This window comes from Salmo trutta, chromosome 9, assembly GCF_901001165.1.
Source record: "Salmo trutta chromosome 9, fSalTru1.1, whole genome shotgun sequence".
Classification (NCBI taxonomy): domain Eukaryota; kingdom Metazoa; phylum Chordata; class Actinopteri; order Salmoniformes; family Salmonidae; genus Salmo; species Salmo trutta.
This window is the reverse complement of record NC_042965.1, coordinates 25,179,949-25,204,014: the sequence shown is the minus strand read 5'-3', so window position 1 is coordinate 25,204,014 and position 24,066 is coordinate 25,179,949. Positions and strand designations below refer to the sequence as shown.

Here is a 24,066-nt window from a genome sequence, read left to right as displayed (position 1 = left end):
ACCGTCATTGTATGCCACCTTTCCAACAAATCAGTTCGTCAAATTTCTGCCCTGCTAGAGGTGACCTGGTCAACTGTAAGTGCAGTTATTGTGAAGTGGAAATGTCTAGGAGCAACAACGGCTCAGCCGCAAAATGGTAGGCCACACAAACTCAAAGAACGGTGAAGCGCTTAAAAATTGTCTGTCCTCGGTTGCAACACTAACTACCGAGTTCCAAACTGCCTCTGGAAGCAACGTCAGCATAATAACTGTTCGCCAGGAGCTTCCTGAAAAGGGTTTCCACAGACAAATCTGGGTTTGGCAGATGCCAGGAGAACGCTACCTGCCCCAATGCATAGTGCCATTTGTAAAGTTTGGTGGAGGAGGAATAATGGTCAGGGGCTGTTTTTCATGGTTTGGGCTAGGCCCCTTAGTTCCCGTGAAGGGAAATGTTAACGCTACAGCATACAATTATATTCTAGACGATTCTATGCTTCCAACTTTGTGGCAACAGTTTGGGGAAGGCCCTTTCCTGTTTCAGCATGACAATGCCCCCCTTGCCAAAGCGAGGTCCATACAGAAATGGTTTGTCAGTGTGGAAGAACTTGACTGACCTGCACAGAGCCCTGACCTCAACTCCATCGAACACCTTTGGGATGAATTGGATCTACGACTGCGAGCCAGGCCTAACCTCCCAACATCAGTGCTCGACATCACTAATGCCCTTGTGGCTGAATGGAAGTCCCCATAGAAATGTTCCAACATCTAGTGGAAAGCCTTCCTAAAAGAGTGGGGTCTGTTATGGGACCAACTCCATATTAATCCCCATGATTTTGGAATGAGATGTTCAACAAGCATATACCCACATACTTTTGGCCATGTAGTATAGAAAACACCTGACTTGAAGTAAAATTATTTATTCATCAATGCCACAAACATGGTACATCGAAGAGCACCATACAAATTTCTATCCAGGAGTGCACAGATTTTTCTGCTTTTCCATTTGAGGAATTAGACCAGAACAAATCATTTAAAAAGGCATATTGTGATTTTTGATGGGTGAGTTACAAATGGAGAAACAGGTTTGATATAAAATACTAGGTCAACTCCAGCAGAATGAGAAACACTTAATAAAAGTCTATTTAGAAATGCCTCATATGGAAATCTTAACTTCATCTCAAAAGCATGATAAATGTCTTCCACAGATCATAAATATAAAACTGGACAGTGAGTGAGGGAAACAGCAATGTACACAGATGCTGCAGGAGTGACTAGTCAGGCATACCAAAAAGATCTGTCAGTAGCCCTATGCTTTAGCCAGTGTGTTTCTGAAGTCAAGGCAACATTGTTGCCTAGTTAGCCAAACATGCCAGCGACAAGCAGAAACAGACTGACACACTGTGTTGCTGTTTGATACACATGATACGTTATTAATTTAGCACCATCAATACAAATATATTTGCATGTTTATGCTGAGTGACAGCACTGTAAAACAATTCTGGTCTTACTCATAGCATTTGAAAATAAGGGAGCTCAGATGCAAAAAAATGTAATGTCCAACGTTTCGACAGCCAAGCTGTCTTCATCAAGGTATGATCACAAACACTGCGAGATGACTCGTTTATATAGTGTCAAAAGACACACAGGTGTCTGTAATCATGGCCAAGTGTGGCCTAATATCATTGGTTAACTCTGAAATATTAAAATGGCATACAAAGAACATACAAAAAAACAAATGGATAGCATACGATCATGGATTAATTTTAGACTACACAAGCTTACAAACAATTACAATGGCAAAGTCACAATAATCACAAGAATGGCTTCAGATCAAAGTCTACGTTGAGACCGAAGGGAGCAAGGGTCTTTAAGTTAAAGATCCAGGCAGCCTCTCGTTTTAACAATAAATTGTCGAGGTCACCCCCTCTCCTCGGGAGGGTGACATGTTCGATGCCAATATAACGCAGAGACGAAATCGAGTGGTTTGCTTCCAAAAAGTGGGCCGCAACTGGGTAAGTCAAATTTTTGCACCTAATGGTGCTACGATGCTCTGAGATACGTACTTTTAATTCACGATTTGTTTTACCCGCATAATTTTTACCACAAGGACAAGTTATAAGATAAATAACTGCCTTAGTGGTGCACGTGATAACACCTTTGATTGGGATCGATTTCCCTGTTTGAGTATGTTTGAAGGATCTACATTTATAAGTGCCATTGCATTGAGCACAGACATTACACTTGTAATTTCCATCCAGTAGTGGCGCAAATAGACGTTGTTCAGGAATATCTTGGGGTGGTAAATCAGAGTGTACCAATTGGTCTCTGAGATTTCTGCCCCGCGAGAATACAACCAAGGGAAGGTCCGAAAACACATTACCGAGACTATCATCGGATTTTAGTATGTGCCAATGTTTGTGAACGATTCCCTTAATTTGTTCAGAGCGCTTTGAATAGCGGGTAGTTAGAACGCAAGAATGCGTCTTTTTGCGAGACTGACCTTGAAAAAGGTCATGTCTCGTTTTATTTGGAATTTTCTCAATGGCAATATTAATCTGATCATTTTTGTGAAAAGATCTGTCAGTAGCCCTATGCTTTAGCCAGTGTTTCTGAAGTCAAGGCAACATTGTTGCCTAGCTAGCCAAACAAGCCAGCGACAAGCAGAAACAGACTGACAAACTGTGTTGCTGTTTGATACACATGATACGTTATTAATTTAGCACCATCAATACAAATATTTGCATGTTTATGCTGAGTGAGAGCACTGTAAAAAATTATTCTGGTCTTACTCTTGGCATTGTCAGAGACTGTAGAAATCACTGGCAATCAAAAACCAGATCATGCATATAATGAGGTAAAGTGTGTTTGAAGCTCTAAATGTGTTGACAATCTAAAGCATATTTCCTTCTCAAAGAATCATTGCATTTACCAGTGATTTCATGAACACTGATAGAGTTCACTTCAATATATATTTCCTGGTATAAAAAGTCAGTGGGACTGTGGGAGAAACCTAAAGGTTTTGTCCTATTTTTCCCTCCTGGGAAAACAAACACCAAAATATATAGAAGCCCTAAAACACACACAATTTTCAGCCTTTGAAGGTAAATCATGTGGGGATAAAAAGTGTATTTTTAGCCCCTCCTTTCACTCGCTGTGCTATTTATGCTCTCTGTATTTCCACTAGATGTAGTAAAATATGTCCTTCTCACTGTCTACCACCAGAGGCTCTCCGGCCATACCTACAACCACAGAGAAACAGACATGAACTGCTGGCTAACCCACCAGTTAATGACAGAGATATTTTTATTGGTATTTTATTTCACCTTTATTTAACCAGGTAAACTAGTTGAGAACAAGTTCTCATTTACAACTGCGACCTGGCCAAGATAAAGCAAAGCAGTGCGACACAACACAGAGTTACACCTTGGAATAAACAAACATACAGCCAATAACACAAGAGAAAACATCTATATACAGTGTGGGCAAATGAGGTAAGATAAGGAAGGTAAGGCAATAAATAGGCCGTAGTGGAGAAGTAATTACAATTAATCAATTAAACACTGGAGTGATAGATGTGCAGATAGAGGTAGAGATGCTGGTGTGCAAAGGAGAAAAAATAATAATAATATGGGGATGAGGTAGTTGGATGGGCTATTTACAGATGGGCTATGTACAGGTGCAATGATCTGTGAGCTGTTCTGACAGCTGATGCTTAAAGTTAGTGAGGGAGATATAAGTCTCCAACTTCAGTGATTTTTGCAATTCGTTCCAGTCATTGGCAGCAGAGAACTGGAAGGAAAGGCAGCCAAAGGAGGAATTGGCTTTGGGGTTGACCAGTGAAATATACCTGCTGGAGCGTGTGCTACGGGTGGGTGTTGCTATGGTGACCAGTGAGCTGAGATAAGGCGGGGCTTTACCTAGCAAAGACTTATAGATGACCTGTAGCCAGTGGGTTTGGCAGCGAATATGAAGCGAGGGCCAGCCAACGAGAGCATACAGGTCGCAGTTGTGGGTAGTATATGGGGCTTTGGTGACAAAACGGATGGCACTGTGATAGACTGCATCTAATTTGCTGAGTAGTGTTGGAGGCTATTTTGTAAATGACATTGCCGAAGTCAAGGATCGGTAGGATAGTCAGTTTTACAAGGGTATGTTTGGCAGCATGAATGAAGGATGCTTTGTTGTGAAATAGGAAGCCGATTCTAGATTTAATTTTGGATTGGAGATGCTTAATGTGAGTCTGGAAGGAGAGTTTACAGTCTAACCAGACACCTAGGTATTTGTAGTTGTCCACATATTCTAAGTCAGAACCGTCCAGAGTAGTGATGCTGGACGGGCGGGCAGGTGTGGGCAGCGATCGGTTGAAGAGCATGCATTTAGTTATACTTGCATTTAAGAGCAGTTGGAGGCTATGGAAGGAGAGTTGTATGGCATTGAAGCTCGTCTGGAGGGTAGTTGACACAGTGTCCAAAGAAGGGTCAGAAGTATACAGAATGGTGTCGTCTGTGTAGAGGTGGATCAAAGAATCACCTGCAGCAAGAGCGACATTATTGATGTATACAGAGAAAAGAGTCGGCCCGAGAATTGAACCCTGTGGCACCCCCATAGAGACTGCCAGAGGTCCGGACAACAGGCCCTCCGATTTGACACACTGAACTCTATCAGAGAAGTAGTATGTGAACCAGGCGAGGCAGTCATTTGAGAAACCAAGGCTGTTGAGTCTGCCGATAAGAATGTGGTGATTGACAGAGTCGAAAGCCTTGGCCAGGTCGATGAATACGGGTGCACAGTATTGTCTTTTATTGATGGCGGTTATGATATCGTTTAGGACCTTGAGTGTGGCTGAGGTGCACCCATGACCAGCTTGGAAACCAGATTGCATAGCGGAGAAGGTACGGTGGGATTCGAAATGTTCGGTGATCTGTTTGTTAACTTGGCTTTCGAAGACCTTAGAAAGACAGGGTAGGATAGATATAGGTCTGTAGCAGTTTGGGTCTAGAGTGTCTACCAGCTTCACCTGGAATGCTTTTCCAACAATCTTGAAGGAGTTCCCACATATGCTGAGCCCTTGTTGGCTGCTTTTACTTCACTCTGCGTTCCAACTCATCCCAAAACATCTCAATTGGGGTGAGGTCGGGATATTGTGGAGGCCTTCTTGGTCAAATAGCCCTTACACAGCCTCGAGGTGTGTTGGGTCATTGTCCTGTTGAAAAACAAATGATTGTCCTACTAAACGCAAACCAGATGGGATGGCGTATTGCTGCAGAATGCTGTGGTAGCCATGCTGGTAAAGTGTGCCTTGAACTCTAAATACAGTCATATGAAAAAGTTTGGGCACCCCTCTGAGGCTGCATAATAATTTACTCTGTCGTCACAGAAAATTATCACAGTGGCATGCCATTCATTTTCTAATAAAAGCTGAGTCCTGGGGTATTGTCCAGACAAAGTTTTTTTAGTGTAGCAATATTAAGTTGTATGAAATTAAATCAGATGTGAAAAATAGGCTATGCAAAAATTTGGGCACCCTTGTCATTCTGTTGATTTGAATACCTGTAACTACTTAGCACTGATTAATTGGAACACACAATTGGTTTGGTGAGCTCATTAAGCCTTGAACTTCATAGACAAGTGCATCCAATCATGAGAAAAGGCATTTAAGGTGGCCAATTGCAAGTTGTTGTTCTCTTTGACTCTCCTCTGAAGAGTGGCAACATGGGGGCCTCAAAACAACTCTCAAATGACCTGAAAACAAAGATTGTTCAACATTATGGTTTAGAGGAAGGCTACAAAAAGCTATCGCAGAGATTTAAGCTGTCAGTGTCCACTGTGAGGAACATAATGAGGAAATGGAAGACCACAGGCACAGTTCTTGTTAAGGCCAGAAGTGGCAGGCCAAGTAAAATATCAGAGAGGCAAAGGCGAAGGACGGTGAGAACGGTCGAAACCAGCCCACAGACTACCTCCAAAGACCTACAACATCATCTTGCTGCAGATGGTGTCACTGTGCATCGTTCAACAATTCAGCGCACTTTGCACAAGGAGAAGCTGTATGGGAGAGTGATGCGGAAGAGGCCTTTTCTGCACACACGCCACAAACAGAGTCGCTTGAGGTATGCAAACGCACATTTGGACAAGCCAGCTTCATTTTGGAATAAGGTGCTGTGGACTGATGAAACAAAGATTGAGTTATTTGGTCATAACAAGGGACGTTATGCATGGTGGCAAAAGAACACAGCGTTCCAAGAAAAACACTTGCACAGTAAAATCTGGTGGGGGTTCCATCATGCTGTGGGGCTGTGTGGCCAGTGCCGGTACTGGGAATCTTGTTAAAGTTGAGGGTCGCATGGATTCAATATCAGCAGATTCTTGTGAATAATGTTGAAGAATCAGTCACAAAGTTGAAGTTATGCCGGGTCTGGATATTTCAACAAGACAACGACCCAAAACACTGCTCAAAATCTACACGGGCATTTATGCAGAGGAACAAGTACAATGTTCTGGAATGGCCATCCCAGTCCCCAGACCTGAATATCATTGAGAATCTGTGGGATGATTTGAAGCGGGCTGTCCATGCTTGGCAACCTTCAAACCTAACTGAACTGGAGATGTTATGTAAGGAGGAATGGTCCAAAATACCTTCATCCAGACACTCATTAGAGGCTATAGGAAGCATCTAGAGGCTGTTATTTTAGCAAAAGGAGGCTCTACTAAATATTGATGTGATTTTTCTATTGGGGTGCCCAAATTTATGCACCTGTCTAATTTTGTTTTGATGCATATTGCACATTTTCTGTTAATCCAATAAACCTCATTTCACTACTGAAATATTACTGTGTCCATCAGTTATTTGATAGATCAAAATGAAATTGCTGATCCAAACACCAAATTATTTATAAATGGAAATCATGGAAATTGTCAAGGGTGCCCAAACTTTTTCATACGACTGTAAATCACTGACAGTGTTGTGGTTTAGTTGTGGTTTCTATGCAGCAATTCAAGAATGAAGGCCTGATTCACACTGTCTCCTCTGAACAGTTGATGTTGAGATGTGTCTGTTACTTGAACTCTGAAGCATTTATTTGGGCTGCAATCTGAGGTGCAGTTAACTCTCATGAACTTATCCTCTGCAGCAGAGAACTCTGGGTCTTCCTTTCCTGTGGCGGTCCTCATGACAGTCAGTTTCATTATAGAGCTTGATGGTTTGAGACTGCACTTGAATTTTCCAGATTGACTGACCATCATGTCTTAAAAAGTAATGATGGACAGCTGTTTCTCTTTGCTTATTTGAGCTGTTCTTCCCATAATATGGACTATCTTCTGTATACCACCCCTAGATTTGTTTAGCACTTTTTTTGGTTACTACATGATTCCATGTGTTATTTCATAGTTTTGATGTCTTCACTATTCTACAATATAGAAAATAGTAAAAATAAAGAACCTCTTGAATGAGTACGTCTGTCCAAACTTTTGACTGGTACTGTATCTACCTCAATTACCTCGTACCCCTCCACATCGACTTAGTACTGGTACCCTGTGTATATAGCCAAGTTATCATTACTCATTTTGTCTTTATTACCACGGCTTTTACTTTTCTATTATTGCTCTATTTTCTTTCGATCTGCATTGTTGGGAACGGCCCGTAAGTAAACATTTCACTGTTAGTCTACACCTGTTGTTTACGAAGCATGTGACAAATAGATATAATGAGAGGGAGCACTTTCACCATGTCATTCTGTCTGACCTTCCTCAGGTAACGGAGTCATCAGAACAACATGTGATGAGGTGCGTTTGTAACTAGTTACTAGGTATCCACCTGATATCAATGCGCCTGTGAAGATATTCCTCCCCATCATCATCATTTTGCTGCAGCTGGCAGACTCCCTAGAGACAGAAACCATCAAATCAATGACCAGGTCGTCGACCAGGTAAAATAAAGGTTGAATAGATAAACATTCTGACTAATGTGACTAGAGAGAGTAACTATCACATAAATAAGCAGTGAGCCATGTGCTTGAACGGTTGCTTCCAATTTAGTTAAGTGAAAGCAGTACAGACCCTTGCTGCACAAACTACATTACAAATCAAAACATCTTAGTTACTTTCACTTTTAAAGAAACAGATAAAGCAATATTCCCTGCAGCTAGCTAGCCACACGCAGCCCTCACCATGAATTTGGTGTCTCCTTTGGACAGTGTGTCTGTAATGAACCCAATGGACTCAAAATGTTCAACCACGGCATGGAGAAGTTTGGGCTTGAAGAGGAAGAACAAAGAAAGTATGGGATGAGCATATGAAAGTCATAAGAGGTCGTCTTCTGTTGAATGCAATGCCCTTGGGCTGTCATGAATGCATGCACTAAACCAAAGCATGGCAAATAAGAATGTATTTGGACTGGTGAACTGTAAAGCACTTAAATGGAGATTGGGTAAGTGCAATGTCCACTTATAAGGAGTCAACTGTACCTTAGTGTATATTAATCATTACAGTACCAAAGCAGCAGTAGGTATTGTGGAGTTTGGTGGTCACCTGTTTCTCATCCATAGAGGTGTAGTTTGGGTGAGTCAGCAAGATCTCAATATCCCCACTGGATTCAGCACCTGTAGAAGAGAATGCAGGAACAGATAAATAATTAGGAAATTACCCAAAAAATATAAAATAATCTAGTTTATAAAAACAACATTTTCCTTCCCACTGCAATCACTTCCTTGATCATACATAAAACATGCACATCTAAACAGTACACAGAGTTATTAATACTAAAAACCACCAAGTACACCACTACATGTCAGGACTCACTTCTCCTGTAGCTTCCACAGATGGCCCTGATGTACTCAGTATCCAGCAACTCCAGCTCCTGCAGAATGAATGGTCTGGACAAACACACAAAGTGTAAGACAGTAGTAACAGTAAATACACTCCATTCTAATCAAAAAATATTCACAACAGCAAATATCACCCACCTCCACCTCCATCTTCGTCATCTCAACTCGTGGAATCCTCTTCTCAAACTCCTCAAAGTACCTACCGCAAACACAGAGCAGCTTCACACACACGCCACCAAGCATGCACAGGAAACTTCAATTGGAATGTATGAGACACCAGCCATTGATGGTCATACAACATTAGCAAAAGACTTACATTGGGGCAGGCAGAGTGATCCACTGACAGGAGATTCACACTTACTTGAGTCCAATCTACTGATGATGATTGAGCTTGTGTTAAATTTTCTTCAGATCTAAAAGCACAACAGTGTTAATATACAGTGAGCTCCAAAAGTATTGGGACAGTGACAAGTTCTTTGTTTTGTCTGTGCACTCCAGCACTTTGGATTTTAAATGATACAATGACTGAGGTTAAAGTGCAGACTGTCAGCTTTAATTTGAGATGAATCGATATGGAATAGAATATGTTACTAAACACTTCTACATTAACGTAGATGCTGCCATGATTACTGATAATCCTGAATGAATCGTGAATAATGATGACTGAGAAAGTTAGAGGCATAAATATCATTCCCCCAAAAATGATAACATAACCTCCCGTTAATGTAATGGTGAAAGGTTAGCATGTCTTGGGAATAGGATAGTTTGTAACCCAATATGAATGAAAATACCCTCAAATTAAAGCTGACAGTCTGCACATTAACCTCAGTCATTGTATCATCTCAAATCCAAGGTGCTGTAAAAAGTAGCTTTAAAAGTTCAGCAAACCTTCCAGGGTCTTCACTCCCTCATCAAAAAACTTTCTGGCAGCAGCCGAACTGGAGAAGGAGGGAGAGTTAACTGGTTAGGTGTGTTCGATAAAGGCTGGAACAAAATCCTGTGGAACAGTAGTTTTCCGCGCGAAGAGTTTGCCACCAAAGGGCTAGAAAACGGGGTCAGTGATTGGGTTTAACAAACAAAGCAATAGACATACCCAATACCAGTAACTCTGGTAAGGAAGTTGGATGAGCTGGTGTCATCATTACGAATCTGGGAAGATAAACACAATCCATTAGCCTGCATCAAACTGAGTGGAATTAACAATATAATTATCTTCTTTCGTTTATGCACTTTGCATTGTGGCCACATTGGACAAAGAAGTGACAGACTGCATCTTGCTTGAAGGATAATGTCATTCCTCAAACACTCTCCTTTTCCAACTTCTTGAGTGTTCCTGTTTGTAAAAAGTAATCTATCTTCTTAGTGATCTCTTTTCCAACTCCCTCCTATTTAAAATAGATGAACACAATAGAATGTATAACGGAAGTATAATGGTGTACTGTTACACTACTTTACTGGTGAGCATTGGCTGGCATCAGATTAGTCCTTGATCATGACTCTCAGTTCCATTACATTACCTTTAAGAGTCATTGGACGAAGGCGTCTTCTGTACAGAGGAGTTTTGTTAAGAGCCCTAACGCTCAGTATGAACATTAACACGCATCGCTTGCGGTACAGTTTTAGAAGCATAAGGACCTTATCTTTCATATTATCTTTCATAAAGGCAAGATATATATTTTTTTCAACCAAAACATTAAATTGATACACACCTTTATAGCGTTAGTGTTCCCACACAGTCATATCTCCAAGTTACAGTGCATGTTTACGGAAGACAGACGGACCACCTGTGCCAAACACCTGTGTGTAACGGGAGAAAGCCGGAAGAAACATGTTGTCACTGAAAAATACGTTTGGCTGCAGGTTAAAACAGTGTACAGTAAGTACATATTTTGCATTTGTGAAATTATCTTTATGTGATATGAAAGTAAAGGGCTTTATGTTTCTAGAACTATATCGGTTTTGATAATCTATTCACGTTCTGATGGAATACTTGGCTGTTTTGGCTGCCAGTGCAGTCTACCTCTGAAAATAACATACAAGGAAGGTCCTTGGACCTTAAGGAGTAATGGTAGGCTCCTTAAGAGTACATCTTGAGCTAGCATCAGATGAGCTTTCAAGTCAATCATCGACCACTGCTATAACAGCACTGTACTGTCTGAGACACCTATTTCTCAACACCTATGCCTTCACCAGTTTCTTGGCCTCTTCTCCATTTTTGATCTTCTGGGGGTACTTGGAGATCACTGAAGCTGCTTTCCTGAAAAACACTGTAGCACAACACAGATAGTTATTCACTGTAATTGAGGGAGTAACGGGGGAGTAAACATGGGGCTGAATTACTTATTCAGATGCCTGTTGTGAAGGGACACTTGCATCCTTCACTACACTACTACCAGTACTTTTGGATAGCTCTGTTGACATTCCTCTCATAGTTGGTCAATTCTGGGAGAGTAGGAAACAAATATAGAATCATACTCACCCAGACTTCGCATATTGAAGAAACTAACAGAGAATATTGGTTGGTTTCACAGGCTATTAGCCATGATCACCACAGATGCTGACGTTTTACCTCACGTTAACAGGCTGTGCAAAGGGGGTTTCAATTACGTTTGACACAGCCCATAACTAACGTAAACTCACATTTGTACGGAATGGGGTGTTACGTTACATCCACACAGCTATTAGCTAACTAAACATTACGAGGACTACAACTAGTACTAGGGGTTAGCATTTTAAATAATGAAATAAGTTTATATTCGTGTTTTACATACTAGCTAGTAATATGTCAATCTGCTTAACCTATTGCTTGCTATATTTGGTTGCAAATTAAGGTAGCTAGCAAAGAAGCTACTATAGCTAGCTAACCTATTCATATGTGCTAGCCAGGTGTCGTTAGCTTGTAGCTAGCACGCCCCTTAACTGTAAGAAAGTCTGCTATTCCCTCGTTTGGGGATTCCTGTGGCGCTTTCCTTTTACTCATCTCTGTATTCCAGCTTTTTTCAAAAGTATGTTGTATTTTTATTTTACTTTCTTGCGAGAAGTAATGTAGCTAGCTAAAACAGACTTTGCAGCCTGCTAGCTATTAATATTAACAGGGGAGAGGAGACGAACAATGAACTCCACTACGAGGGGGGCAGGGCGTGCGTGACACAACACAGAAATAGCAAGAGATAAATAACCATTTTTGGTTGAAAGTAGACCAGTGAGCGGGTAGTATTATGCGAATATGGTACACACATAAAAAAGGACTGAAAAATAGAGGTCGGACACAATTGTTTGAGTGACATATAGAGGAGTCTCTGGTCCTCACATTCATATGACGAAGACCCATAAAACACCCTCAAAGTTTAATGAAATACAAAACTAGAATTCAAGTACTACACACATAATTACTTCATTACAGTCACAGTCAATAAATAGCAGTTTATGACAAATGTCAGACAATAAACCCACTTTGGATGTAACTGATAAGAAACATCACATTTGTGCCAGTTCCAAGGTGATATGATTCTGAGTCAGCTAAAATGGACATTACACACACACCACTACAGTGAAGGTATGTACATTCTCTGCCAACAGAAGTGCTTGATTTACAGTAGGGCTGCCTAATTGCCCTCCTTAGAAAAGTATCTGACTGACGTTCTCCCTGCCGGTCTGTATCATCGATGCTCCTTCTGCTCAAGCTACTGCTACTGACTGCCTTTCCCAAATGCCTCTACATCTGAAGCTGTGAAAGACCATCAACCATGAACTGCCAGATCCCTACATTTGTTTTCAAAGCGAATTTGAGATTCTTGTTTGTAATGTAAAGCGCTATATACAATAAATGTATTATTACTATAATACATTCAGTAGTAGGCCATTGGTAGTCAAGCACTAGTAAATGCAACCTGCTTAGTGTCACAGGAGAAATAAATCACTTCATTTTACAATTCCCCTCTTTGTAAATTACACTAATAATAGCTCTAGAGTCTAGGCTATTTCCCAGCAGCCTCAGACTGCAGGATCATGTTCAGTAGGCACAAAGGAGAGAACAAAAAATAAAAAGAGCCTTCATGGAACAAGTTCAAATAGTGTCTCCCAGGCTTTCAGAATGTTTTCTCCCATGATCTTGCCTAGTGAATAAGATCCAGGCAGGCCTCCTCTTGTATTAGGAGTCAGTCTTGATGTAGACTTTGTCCCTGGAGAAGATCTTGATGGCCTCCTCCACCTCAGAGAGCCTGCGGTCCAGCTGAGCACGACGGGAACGGACACCCAGAGAGTCGGCTCTGACTGGAAGAGACAGCAGCTCACTCACCAGAGACCGATGGGCTGGAAGAAGAGAGACGAAAGAGAGAGAATAAATAAGAGCATCCATCTTGGTCTGAAGGTTCAACACAAATAGACAGCATCTTTTCAATATTAAATACCATCTATTTGAGCTGATGTATACATACTAAGCAACTTGAAAAATAATAGGTAAAAGACAAATAATGTAAAAGTGTTTGTGGTAAAAGACCTACTCTCTTTGAGTGACTCCAGGGTCTCCTGTCTCTCCCTCTCTGGCATCAGGGTGTGACCAGCTGGGATGGATGGATCAGGAATGCTCCTCCTCTTTTCCTCCTCCTCCCGTCGCCACTGCTCCTTCCGCTCCTCAAGGCTGATAGATAGAGGGAGAGAGAGAATGATTCATAGTGTCAGAAAAAAGTATGCTTTGTTAACTATGAGGCAGAATTATTGGATCTGGAGTGAAGATTTGCTACATCCAGTGACTTCCACTTTTGAATGCAAGATAGACTTTTTGTTAAGTGCAGTTACAGAGGATAATGTATATTGGTTCAGTGTACTTACTACTGAGGCACCTGTCCCTTGATGGCGCTGGGCAGGGGCTGACTGTTCCTCAGGTTGGTCAATGACTGGGAGCGACGGAGGACTGTCTTCCCTGCAGCCTGCGCATTGTGGCTCACAAAGTCCACCATCCTGCCCTGCACCTGCAACAGAATATACAAATTAATTAAGTTTGCATTTGGGCTCAGGGCATAGCACATCATAAAATAATCATACCACATTTATTTTTGATATTGGTAATTGGTGAAAACAGACATTACAGAAGAGATATTCTGCTCAGCCACATTTGGAGGTAAATGGAAGTTGAATAAAAAGATGTCTCAACCTTCAGCTGTGGAGGTTCCAACCATAGAGGGCAAGGTTTGGAGGTAGATGTGCAAATACACAGCTAAAATACACACTGATTGGAGGAATAGATGTTTACATTTCAGTTGGAGTCCATCCATTAATTCAGTCAGTCTGGGCTATTTTAATGTGCCTATCTCACCTGTAAACTCTGTTTCCCTGTATGGTTTTGGGAGGCTGAGCGAGGTGAGGGGGATGGCGATGGGGCACAGCTTGGTCTTGGGGAGGGTGAGAGAGCATGCTTTAGTCTCGGGGGGCCAGCAGAACCACAGATAGAATGTGCTTTTAAAAAGTTCTGACACTCCGGCTTCATAGGAGGGCTGGTCTCCTGCAGAAGGAAGAGAGAGAGAGGAAGTAAAGAGATGATGGTATGTGACATGGTCATCACTACAGCCATGTAGAATCGATCCCACATTATTACAAAAATAAAAATACCACGCTAATGGTGGTGCCCTGGTTTGTTATAGGAAGAGGGCCCAGCATCCCTGGACATCCTTATAATTTGAACTAACTGGCACAGGTCTATGCTTGGTGTGGAAGCCCCCAGTGCACTAAACAAAGGGCTGCCTATCTCCCAGTCCCCCTCACCTGTAGCTGGGCCATGACCCTGGAGGGGATGTCCTGGTATTTAGGGGAGCTCCACAGGGCTTTGACCGGGACGGGACGGGAGTGTTCCCTCTGTGCCTCCTGCTCTCTGCAGCGTCTCTGGATCTCCCTCAGCCGACGCACGTTCTCCTTTCCGTAGTCACGCACCAGCTGCTCTGTGGGACAAACAGAGAATACAGGGAATGAGAGAAACGTAACACAGTCCCATATTGTTTCTGTTGAACCTTTTAAATGTATTTTCCTGTATAGTAAATGACAGTCTCCACCCTTGCATGCAATATACTACAATGACAAACAGTCCATCCACTACAACCACAAATGTGGCTTTGAATTTGGCAAGGAAAGTGGAAGAAGGTGTTGACCTGTGCTTACCACGAAACAGTAGGTGTTGGACTTACTGTGCTTAGAGGGGTTGGGACTGAGGGAGACCCCTTCCAGTCTTAGCAGAGCCCCCACCACCCCTCTCTGGCCCCTCTCCAGAATGTGTGTGGCATTTGGGCCGATGCGGGGGTGCCGAGGGGCACGGGCGCTGTAGCAGCCTGGGTACAACACAGGGTCCGGGGCCAGGGGACCAGAAAGAAGGGCTGGGGTCCCATGAGCGTTCCCCTCCAGACGACCCCTGGCTGGGATAAGGAAGTACGGAAGACACCATGTGACATGCTGTACCAACAATTATTGGGATTTTAAAATGCTGTACATTTTAGCTATCTTACCAGAGGCAGGACGTTTGTAGTATTCGGGAAAAAGGGAGGGATCTGGGGGTATGGGCCCAGATATCATGGAGGGACCCTCGCACATCACTGAACACCTGTGGCTGTTGCGAGACAGAGACCACAGATATTCACAATTGGGCTATCTAGCTAACTACTCGCATAGGTTTTTCACTGAATTCACATTTCAGAAAGTAACGTTATCATTTAAGCAACAAATGTAATGCTAGTTAGAAAATACTGTTACACGCTGACCATGACTTACTGTTGCAGGTTTAGAGAAAAAGCAGTCGTTAGCGAACGTGAGCTAGCTAGCAAAAGATATCGATGCATTCATTGACGACTGATGATAACGGTATTGTTCCTACAACTACAGCTAACATTCGCTAGCCTAAATAAACAAAATAGTTAGAATCTGTTTTACAGTTTTCTGCCAAATATTACCGTTATAAAATACTCCAGACTTCAAACCAACTGTAGCTAGCACTAGCAGCCCAATCAACACGCAGCAGTCAGTAATGACGCAGGGACAACAGTGTTAAAGACAAATCCCACACCATGGCAACAGTGTAACCTACCGCAGATACGTGAGAGGCAACTATAACATCAAATACAGTACAATATAAAGATAGGCTGAAACGCTTCTCCAATAGAAATCCCGATCACACTTGTTGGCTAACTAAACTCATGCGCACAAACACTTCATCTGGTCTAACTGTCGTCTTGCATCGAACTGCGCATGTGCACGCCGTGGACTCAAAGGCACTCCTTCAATATAAAGTTGTTTTTGAGGAATAATTTAAACGGTTCAGTTTGTCACTTTCACAAAGTCGGAGTAATAACATGTTCAGATACTTAAGACATTGGCTCGAATCTAGGTTGTACCTTTAGATTTCGAGAAAATTAACAACTAAGGAAGAATCTTTCACTTGTCTCATTGACTTCTCAAACCCCAAACCCCGGCCTGGTCTGTTCGGTCTCTTTCGCAATCATTTCCCGGAAGTCTTGCGATGTTGCGCCTCTGAGTTTAGAACCTCAGTGATAATACTGAGGACGACGACGATCTACCACAGAGCACCTGGATGTCCCCGACATAGAGATGCTATTAAATTAACAAAGGGGCTATGTCAGAATCCCAAAAAATTCCATAATGGATCCATTTTGGTCAAGGAGAAATCCAAAACAAGTCTACATTTACATTTAAGTCATTTAGCAGACGCTCTTATCCAGAGCGACTTACAAATTTATTGGAATTAATGGCAGTAGAGGCAAAGGTGATGCATTTCCTGTGTTTACTTGTGCAGGAAAATAAAAGTACGACGTGATATATAAGAAATTATGTAATTGAATAATATTAAACATAAAATATTGCCATATAATTATAAATACAGTTTATACGGGTTTTATAAAACAATTATGTATAAATATAAAAAATATTTGTAAACCGACCATAAATGTCTCAGATGTTTTCTTGGAACGCTGTGAGTGATATTATGATACAATATCAGTACTTGTTGCACTTACAACTTATCTAAGTCCTATTGTGACCCTTCAATTATCATAATGAAATGTCTAAAGATGTTCTTATAATAAGGTCTGCTCGTTCCTCAACTCAGCAGACAACAAAGTCGTTTGAATGTTCTTTGGTGATAGGAGTTAGAAAATTGACATCCCAACATACATTTATATTTTTCACATACATTTCACTCAACAATGAATAACCCTGAGTAGTACCGGGACTGTTGAAATAATATAAATAAATGGGGGAAAAAATTATGTTTGCACACGTTAAGAGTTATCTCGCGTGGGCCACCTAATATTAAGGAGGAATAGAGTTAATTCGCTGTCAGTCACTTTCAGTCCTCAGCTCAATGGCAAAGAGCAAAGCAGAATTCATCGTCGAGATCACTTGCAGATAGGTCAGCTCAACGAATCCAGCAGCAACACGCGACAAACGGTTCAGCTCCGTGACGTCAGCAGCAGCAGCTGGCACCAGCTCTATAACCAAGTTCCCGAATGCTTTACTTATAGTAGGTGGGGATTTTAATATTTCTCCGAATAATTTAATTGATAGATGGCCTCCGGGACAGTCCACTTCCATGAATACAAGTTTGAGGCAGTTTATGGAAAGGTTTGATATCAGAGATATTTGGAGAGTAAAGTTTCCTAATGACAAGTCTTTCACATGGCACGCTCCAGACAATCACACAGATTTTTGGCTGGTATCTAAATGTTTTGATAAACAGGGTATTTCTGTTAACATCCTTGCCACTCCCCTTACTGATCATAGAGCTATTTATATTGACATTAAACTTTTTATCTCTGATAATGGCATTAGCAAAGCATCCTACTGGAAGCTTAATAGCGCTTTATTAAAACATGAGTTGGTCAAGATGGAGATAAACAATTTAATTACACACTTTTAGAACAAAGCTATAAGTGACAATTCACACAGTAATAATATGAGGTTGGAAAATATTTAACCCATGTGTTGTCTTAAGTGTCAAAAATGACCCGCCAACTATGCTTAACAGCAGAGAAAAACCCCTAAATGATATTTTTTCAACTTGAAATTTGATAACTTTTCCTAAAGTGACCCCAACCTTAGAAAAAGTGAAACATCACCTTTGTTCATATTTCCATGAAAGCTGTACACCACCAGGGTACAAACATTGTCTAAGGGTCATTTGACCCGGCAGTTATAAAATAATTTACACACCACAAAAAACAAAGACATGCACGCACACACACACACACACACACACCACACAATTGAGATTGTGTGCTACTGATTGAACTCAGCCAGCAGCTCCTGAAGAGGAAGATCACCATGATTGGCACAGTTAGAAAGAACAAGCCTGAGCTCCCCCCTGCACTCCTTCGCATCAAAGGGGAGAGAGGCCTTCTCATCAAAGTTTGCCTTCACCCCCACCACCATTCTAGTTTCTTACCTCCCAAAGAGGAACAAGAAAATGGTCCTCCTGAGCACACTGTACAAAACGGCTGAGATCAGTGATCGTGAGGACAGGAAGCCAGCCATCATTGTGGACTACAAACACAACAAAGGAGGCATGGACAACCTGGACAAGGTGATTTAAATTTACAGCTGCAGGAGGATGACTGCCCACTGGCCCTTGGTCATCTTCCATAACATCATTGTGTCCTCATACAATGCCTTTGTGATATTGGAACAAGATCAACCCAACCTGGATCCCTGATAAGTGGAACAAGAGGAAGGTGTTCCTGGAGCAGCTGGGAAAGGCACTTGTAACCCCACACATTCAAAGAAGGGAGCGCCTCCCCTGCACAGCAGCCTCTGCAGCACTTGTGAAAGCTGTTCAGGGGGCTGAATTTTGTCCTGATCCACCTGAGGCTGCAGCTGGGGCAGGCAACAGGAGGAGATGCCAATTCTGCCCCCCAAAGAAGGACTGTAAAACAAATACTATGTGCTGCACTTATGAGAAATACATCTGCAAAGTCCATGCACACACACTTGCATACTGTCCTACATGTGCTAATTAAAGATGATTGATTTATGTTCTTCACGTTTTTATTTTGTATCTTATTTTATTGTTGTTGTTTATACATCTTGTGGGTGGGCTCAATGGTTCACAAAATGGGAGGAGACTAGTATTTTGTAGTTGAATTCCTCATTGTACAGTATATAAGAATATATCACTATGTTGCCAAAAAAGTTCAAGACTTGTTTCCCTTCAATAAAATGCATTCAAAACTGCTTTCTGCACATTTCTGATACTTTCTTATGCTATACAAGTGCTATCTCTTGCTAAGAATGTTTATTTACACCTATGCAGTACCTTTAGCAATAATAATAATAATAATAATAATAATAATAATAATACACTACTTTAGTAAAGAAAACAATTATGACATGTGTGTTGTAATAAAAAAGAGTGGTGGCCACTGATTAAATGCAGTCTTTCTGCATTGTGAAGAGGGAAACCCCAGATATTCACAAAGTTTGTGACGAAAGACAGGTTGTTTTTTCATGCAAAATAGATTTGTGGTTTAAAATTTAATTAAACTGCTTTTTTTAAGGGTTTAGTGAAGGCGGGTCATTTTTTACTCTTGGGACAAGGGCAGTACACAGAATGTTAAGACCACACAAGGGTTAAGAAAATATGGGAGTTTTCTTGCCAAGACAAGGAGAGCTGAAGAAGAAAGTGTAATTACAAAGATCACCTCGCCTGTTGAAAGTGTCTCAGAGGAGGACAAGTCTGTTCTGTTTGAGCTACAAAACAAGTTGGATGATATGTATAAACTGAAAGCAGAGGGAGCCTTTGTCAGATCTAGGAAGAAGTGGCTAGAGGGTGAACAAAATTCAGCTAGTTTTTTCAGGTTAGAAAAATACCACAATAATACAATTCAACAATTAACTATTAATGGTCTCATCACAGATGATCCCAAATTAATCTCTAACTTTAGTTACAACTTCTACAGGAATTTAAATAGTTTTAAGTATTGTGAGGTTTCCTCAACTCTTTTTTTTTACTCTCTGGGGGATGTGAAATCAATTGGGGAGGCTGAGAGGGAAAAGTGTGATGACCCTATTATAGCTGAAGAGAATTTATTCTATTGAACACCTTAAAAATAATAAGTATCCTGGGACTGATGGTATATCTGCTGAGTTTTACAAAACGTTTTCTCAACAGTTAGCCCCATTTCTGTTGGAGGTCTATTCTGAAAGCATTACAAATAATGCTCTCTCTCCCAGTTTGACTCAGTCTGATTACATTAATACCTAAGCCCAAGAAAAACTTGCTTCTACTCAATAATTGGTGTCCAATCTGTCTGCTCAATAATGACTACAAAATATGAGCAAAAAGAATGAAGGCAATATTGGACTCAATTATAGAAGAGACCCAATCTGGCTTCATGAGGAATATACATATCTAATAATATCTGACTGGTGTTAGACCTTATTGACTATTCTGATTTAATCTTCGAAGATAGTTTTATTGCCTTCTTAGACTTTTATAAAGCCTTCGATACAGTGGAACATGAGTTTCTATTTCTCTCCCTTGAGAAATTTGGTTTTGGGGAATTATTTTGTAGTACTATTAAAACTCTTTATATGAATGGGAACAGTTCAATTCAATTAAAGCATGTCACTTCTCCTAGATTTGATTTGATAAGAGGAATTAGGCAAGGTTGCCCAATTTCGCCTTACCTCTTCCTGCTTGCAACCCAACTTCTTACAAGTTCTGTTAAATCCAACAATATAAAAGGGATCTCTATTGCTGACAGAGATATTATCATAAGTCAACTTGCAGATCACACAACCCTCTTTTTGAAAGACGCTGACCAGATTCCTAGAGCAGTCGATGTGATAAATATATTTTCCAAAGCATCTGGTCTTTGCCTAAACCTTAACAAGTGTGAATTGTTTGCTGTTAAAGACTGTGTGATACCCTCTATATGCAATATTCCAGTCAAGGAAAAGGTAACATACGTTGGGATTACCATATCTAAGGATCAACAGGAAAGATGCTCATTAAATTTTATACCTATTATTGAAAAAAAATTAAATAAGTTGAACCATTGGTTGCAGAGGGATTTATCCTTGAAAGGTCGAGTATTACTTTCTAAAGCTGAAGGTATCTTCAGACTTACTTATGCAGCCCAGTCCCTATATCTTGACAACAAAATAGGTAAAGCTGTTGACCAGGTGCTTTTCAACTTCATCTGGAAAAATCACACACATTATATTAGGAAATCTGTCGTTATGAACTCATATGAAGATGGTGGTCTGAATTTTTTTGATAAAGATAAATTGGGCTAAACATTTTTTATAGAATCCAACTTCAATTTGGAATTTCATCCCTCATTATATCTTCTCCCGTTTTGGTGGCCTCAATTTTATGTTACTTCGTAACTATAATGTAGTAGAGTTAAAATGGTTATTCCAGCAAACTTCAAATTAATAGAATACTACACAACGCAGAACAGAACAATCAGGTTGAGGGTCAGTGGCCAAAGCCCACGAACAGGAATATTCCAAGTTCAGACAGAAGGGGGGAGTCAGATCGCCAGGAACTTTACTTTTGGTTTCTAATTTTAATTGTTGCGCTACTGGTGATGCCTGTTGATGTTAGGTAGGCAGCTACAGTAGCTGAATGATGTTAACATCTTCAGGTTTTGTTTCATTAAATGTATTTTATTTTATCTGGGTGCTTACGTCACCTACTAACACCCTGGTACTACCCATAGATCCCGCTCTCCTCAGTCTGAGAAAACACTGAGAGAGAAAGGTACGGGTTGCAGATTACTCCTTTGTAGAAGTCCGTAACGTGAAATAAATAAACGTCCCAAGGTTAATGCTGTAGATATTGTTATAAGGGGATGTGAGACTATCGAAACACGTAACTTTCAGAGTTTTATTGTTGTTATTAATATAGTTACAGAGTGCTAAAAGTGTTGCTAGCTAGCATGACTTTCTTTCTGTGATGCAGACGGCTAGCTGAGCTGCCGACTAGTGATGGTGTTGCATTATGGGGGATGCAGTTTTTGCCCTCTAAGGCGATTTTACGTTGTAACTTGTTTGTGTTGCAGTGGTTTTGTACATGAGTTGTTGTATTTTGCTACTATCAACACTGAAAGCACCTAGCAATGTATTGGGGATGTGAGACAGGATATGTGTTTTACCTTTCTTCATGCTCCTGTGTAGAACAACTTGTCAGGTGGTGCATTGGAGACTGATGTGTTCCTGTCCTGTCTTTTCATAATACTATTGCAGGTATGGTTCTATTGTCTAAGAATTAAGATTATACATTCTTTGTATTAAGGACTGGTTATTATTTTAAACTATACATTATGGCTTTATGTATGAGTGTGATTGTGAGAGTCTGAGAAAACACTGAGAGAGAAAGAACAACTTGTCAGGTGTTGCATTGGAGACTGATGTGTTCCTGTCCTGTCTTTTCATAATACTATTGCAGATCAACATAAAAGCCTTAAAGACAGCCGTGGTGTCGCTCTTCATTTCTTGGTTCTCCTGTGGTGCATAAGAAATAACATTGATAAGATTCCTGCAAAATTATCTGCTTTTCTAGACAAGTATTCATAGCGTGGTCGTTAATATATAAACATCATTTTTCCCTGCATAGGTATTTTATTTGGAACAATAAGGACATTTTGTATAGAAACAAGTCTTTATTTTTTAAGAACTGGTTCAATAATCATATCCTGCTGGTGAGTCAACGTTTTAATGCAGAAGGATTGTTACTCAATTATGAGACATTTTTATCTTGTTACAATATTCCAGTTACAGACAATATCCAGCAACTTCGCATAGCCATTGAAGATGAGTGGGACAACATTCCACAGGCCACAATCAACAGCCCGATCAACTCTATGTGAAGAAATGTGTCGAGCTGCATGAGGCAAATGGTGGTCACACCAGATACTGACTGGTTTTCTGATTTTCTGGTTTTCCATCCAGGAAGTGGGATTTATTTGATGTGGGTATTTTCAATTGAATGCCTATACAGTATCTAATGGGTTAGGACTCAGATTGCAGTTCCGATGGCTTCCACTAGATGTCAACAGTCTTTAGACATTGTTTCAGGCTTGTTTTCTGAAAAATGAAGAATGAGACCCTTTTTGTCAGTGGACTGAGGAAGAATGCAGAGCTGGTTTGCGCACGACCGATTGCGTGCCCTTCGTTGTTTTTCCTTTCTATTGAATGCGCTATTGTCCGGTTGAAATATTATTGATTATTTAGACAATTGACAACCTGAGGATTAATTATAAACATCGTTTGACATGTTTCGACGAACTTTACCGCTACTATTAGGATGTATTCGTCTGCATGTTTTGACCGCCTTGGAGCCAGTGGATTACTGAACAAAACGCGCCAACAAAACTGAGTTTTTGGGATATAAAGAGGGACTTTATCGAACAAAACAAACATTTATTGTGTAGCTGGGACTCTTGTGACTGCAACCATATGAAGATCTTCAAAGGTAAGTGATTAATTTGAGCGTTTTTTCTGACTTTTGTAATTCCTTTACTTGGTTGTAAAATGTTTGTATGCTTTTGTAAGCGGGGCGCTGTCCTCAGATAATTGCATGGTATGCTTTTGCCGTAAAGCCTTTTTGAAATCTGACAAAGCGGCTGGATTAACAAGAAGTTCATCTTTAAACCAATGTATAACACTTGTATTTTTTATGAATGTTTATTATAACTATTTCTGTATTTTGAATTTGGCGCTCTGCAATTTCACCGGATGTTGTCGAGGTGGGTGGCTAGCGGAACGCCTGCGCCAGAAAGGTTAACATGTCAAGGTGACCGAGAACAATTGTATAGTTAAACAGTACAAATACGACATACACAGATCAATCAAGATGGCGAGACACAAGTATAGGGTCAAAGGGGAGGAGCAATTCAGCGTGTCGGAGACAAGGTATATGTGGCAGGGGCTTCTAACGATCACGGATTACAAAAAGAAAGCCAGTCACGTCGCGGACACCAATGCCGCCCTACCGGACGAGTGGGGAAAAGAAATCTACCGACTCGAGCATAACGACTCTGAGCTGCTGAGGATAGCCCCTGAGGACAACGAGGGCTACGTGCTTATGGTCTCCATGGAGGACTATGCAAGTCATTCAAGCGTGTTAACTCTCGCAAAGCTGCCAGCCCTGACGGTATCCCAAGCCTCACAGCATGTGTAGACCAGCTAGCTGTTGTGTTTTCAGACTTCTCTAGCTCAGGCTGTTATCCCCACCTGCTTCAAGATGTCCACTATCATCCTGGTG

The 24,066-nt window shown here is 41.0% G+C and overlaps 2 protein-coding genes and 1 long non-coding RNA gene across 5 annotated transcripts; all 3 read right to left on the bottom strand.

Annotated features, from left to right (window-relative positions):
• Window positions 1-2,521: 2,521 nt before the first annotated feature.
• On the bottom strand, window positions 2,522-3,343 carry LOC115200291 (uncharacterized). The gene is made up of 2 exons (XR_003879500.1): window positions 3,303-3,343; window positions 2,522-3,218 (listed from the first exon to the last, which is right to left on the bottom strand). It is a non-coding gene; the product is annotated as an uncharacterized LOC115200291 (long non-coding RNA).
• Window positions 3,344-7,540: 4,197 nt separating this feature from the next.
• LOC115200290 (DNA polymerase beta-like) lies at window positions 7,541-8,953 on the bottom strand (the record flags this gene model as incomplete). The annotated part of the gene is made up of 5 exons (XM_029763239.1): window positions 7,541-7,860; window positions 8,145-8,231; window positions 8,506-8,576; window positions 8,776-8,849; window positions 8,940-8,953. Coding segments are annotated over 5 exons (333 nt in total), but the record flags the coding sequence as incomplete, so codon positions are not given.
• Window positions 8,954-12,076: 3,123 nt separating this feature from the next.
• enkd1 (enkurin domain containing 1) lies at window positions 12,077-16,010 on the bottom strand. 3 transcript variants are annotated; one of them, XM_029763237.1, is made up of 8 exons: window positions 15,868-16,010; window positions 15,293-15,393; window positions 14,978-15,202; window positions 14,562-14,734; window positions 14,116-14,301; window positions 13,632-13,771; window positions 13,304-13,440; window positions 12,077-13,112 (listed from the first exon to the last, which is right to left on the bottom strand). In XM_029763237.1, exons 2-8 carry the CDS (start codon window positions 15,375-15,377, stop codon window positions 12,952-12,954), a joined length of 1,107 nt encoding a protein of 368 aa, XP_029619097.1. In that variant the 5' UTR covers window positions 15,378-15,393; window positions 15,868-16,010; the 3' UTR covers window positions 12,077-12,951. The 3 variants fall into 3 exon arrangements, with proteins under 3 accessions (XP_029619097.1, XP_029619096.1, XP_029619098.1); XM_029763236.1 differs by lacking the exon at window positions 15,868-16,010 and adding an exon at window positions 15,555-15,859; XM_029763238.1 differs by lacking the exon at window positions 15,868-16,010 and adding an exon at window positions 15,734-15,859.
• Between the last annotated feature and the right edge of the window lie 8,056 nt (window positions 16,011-24,066).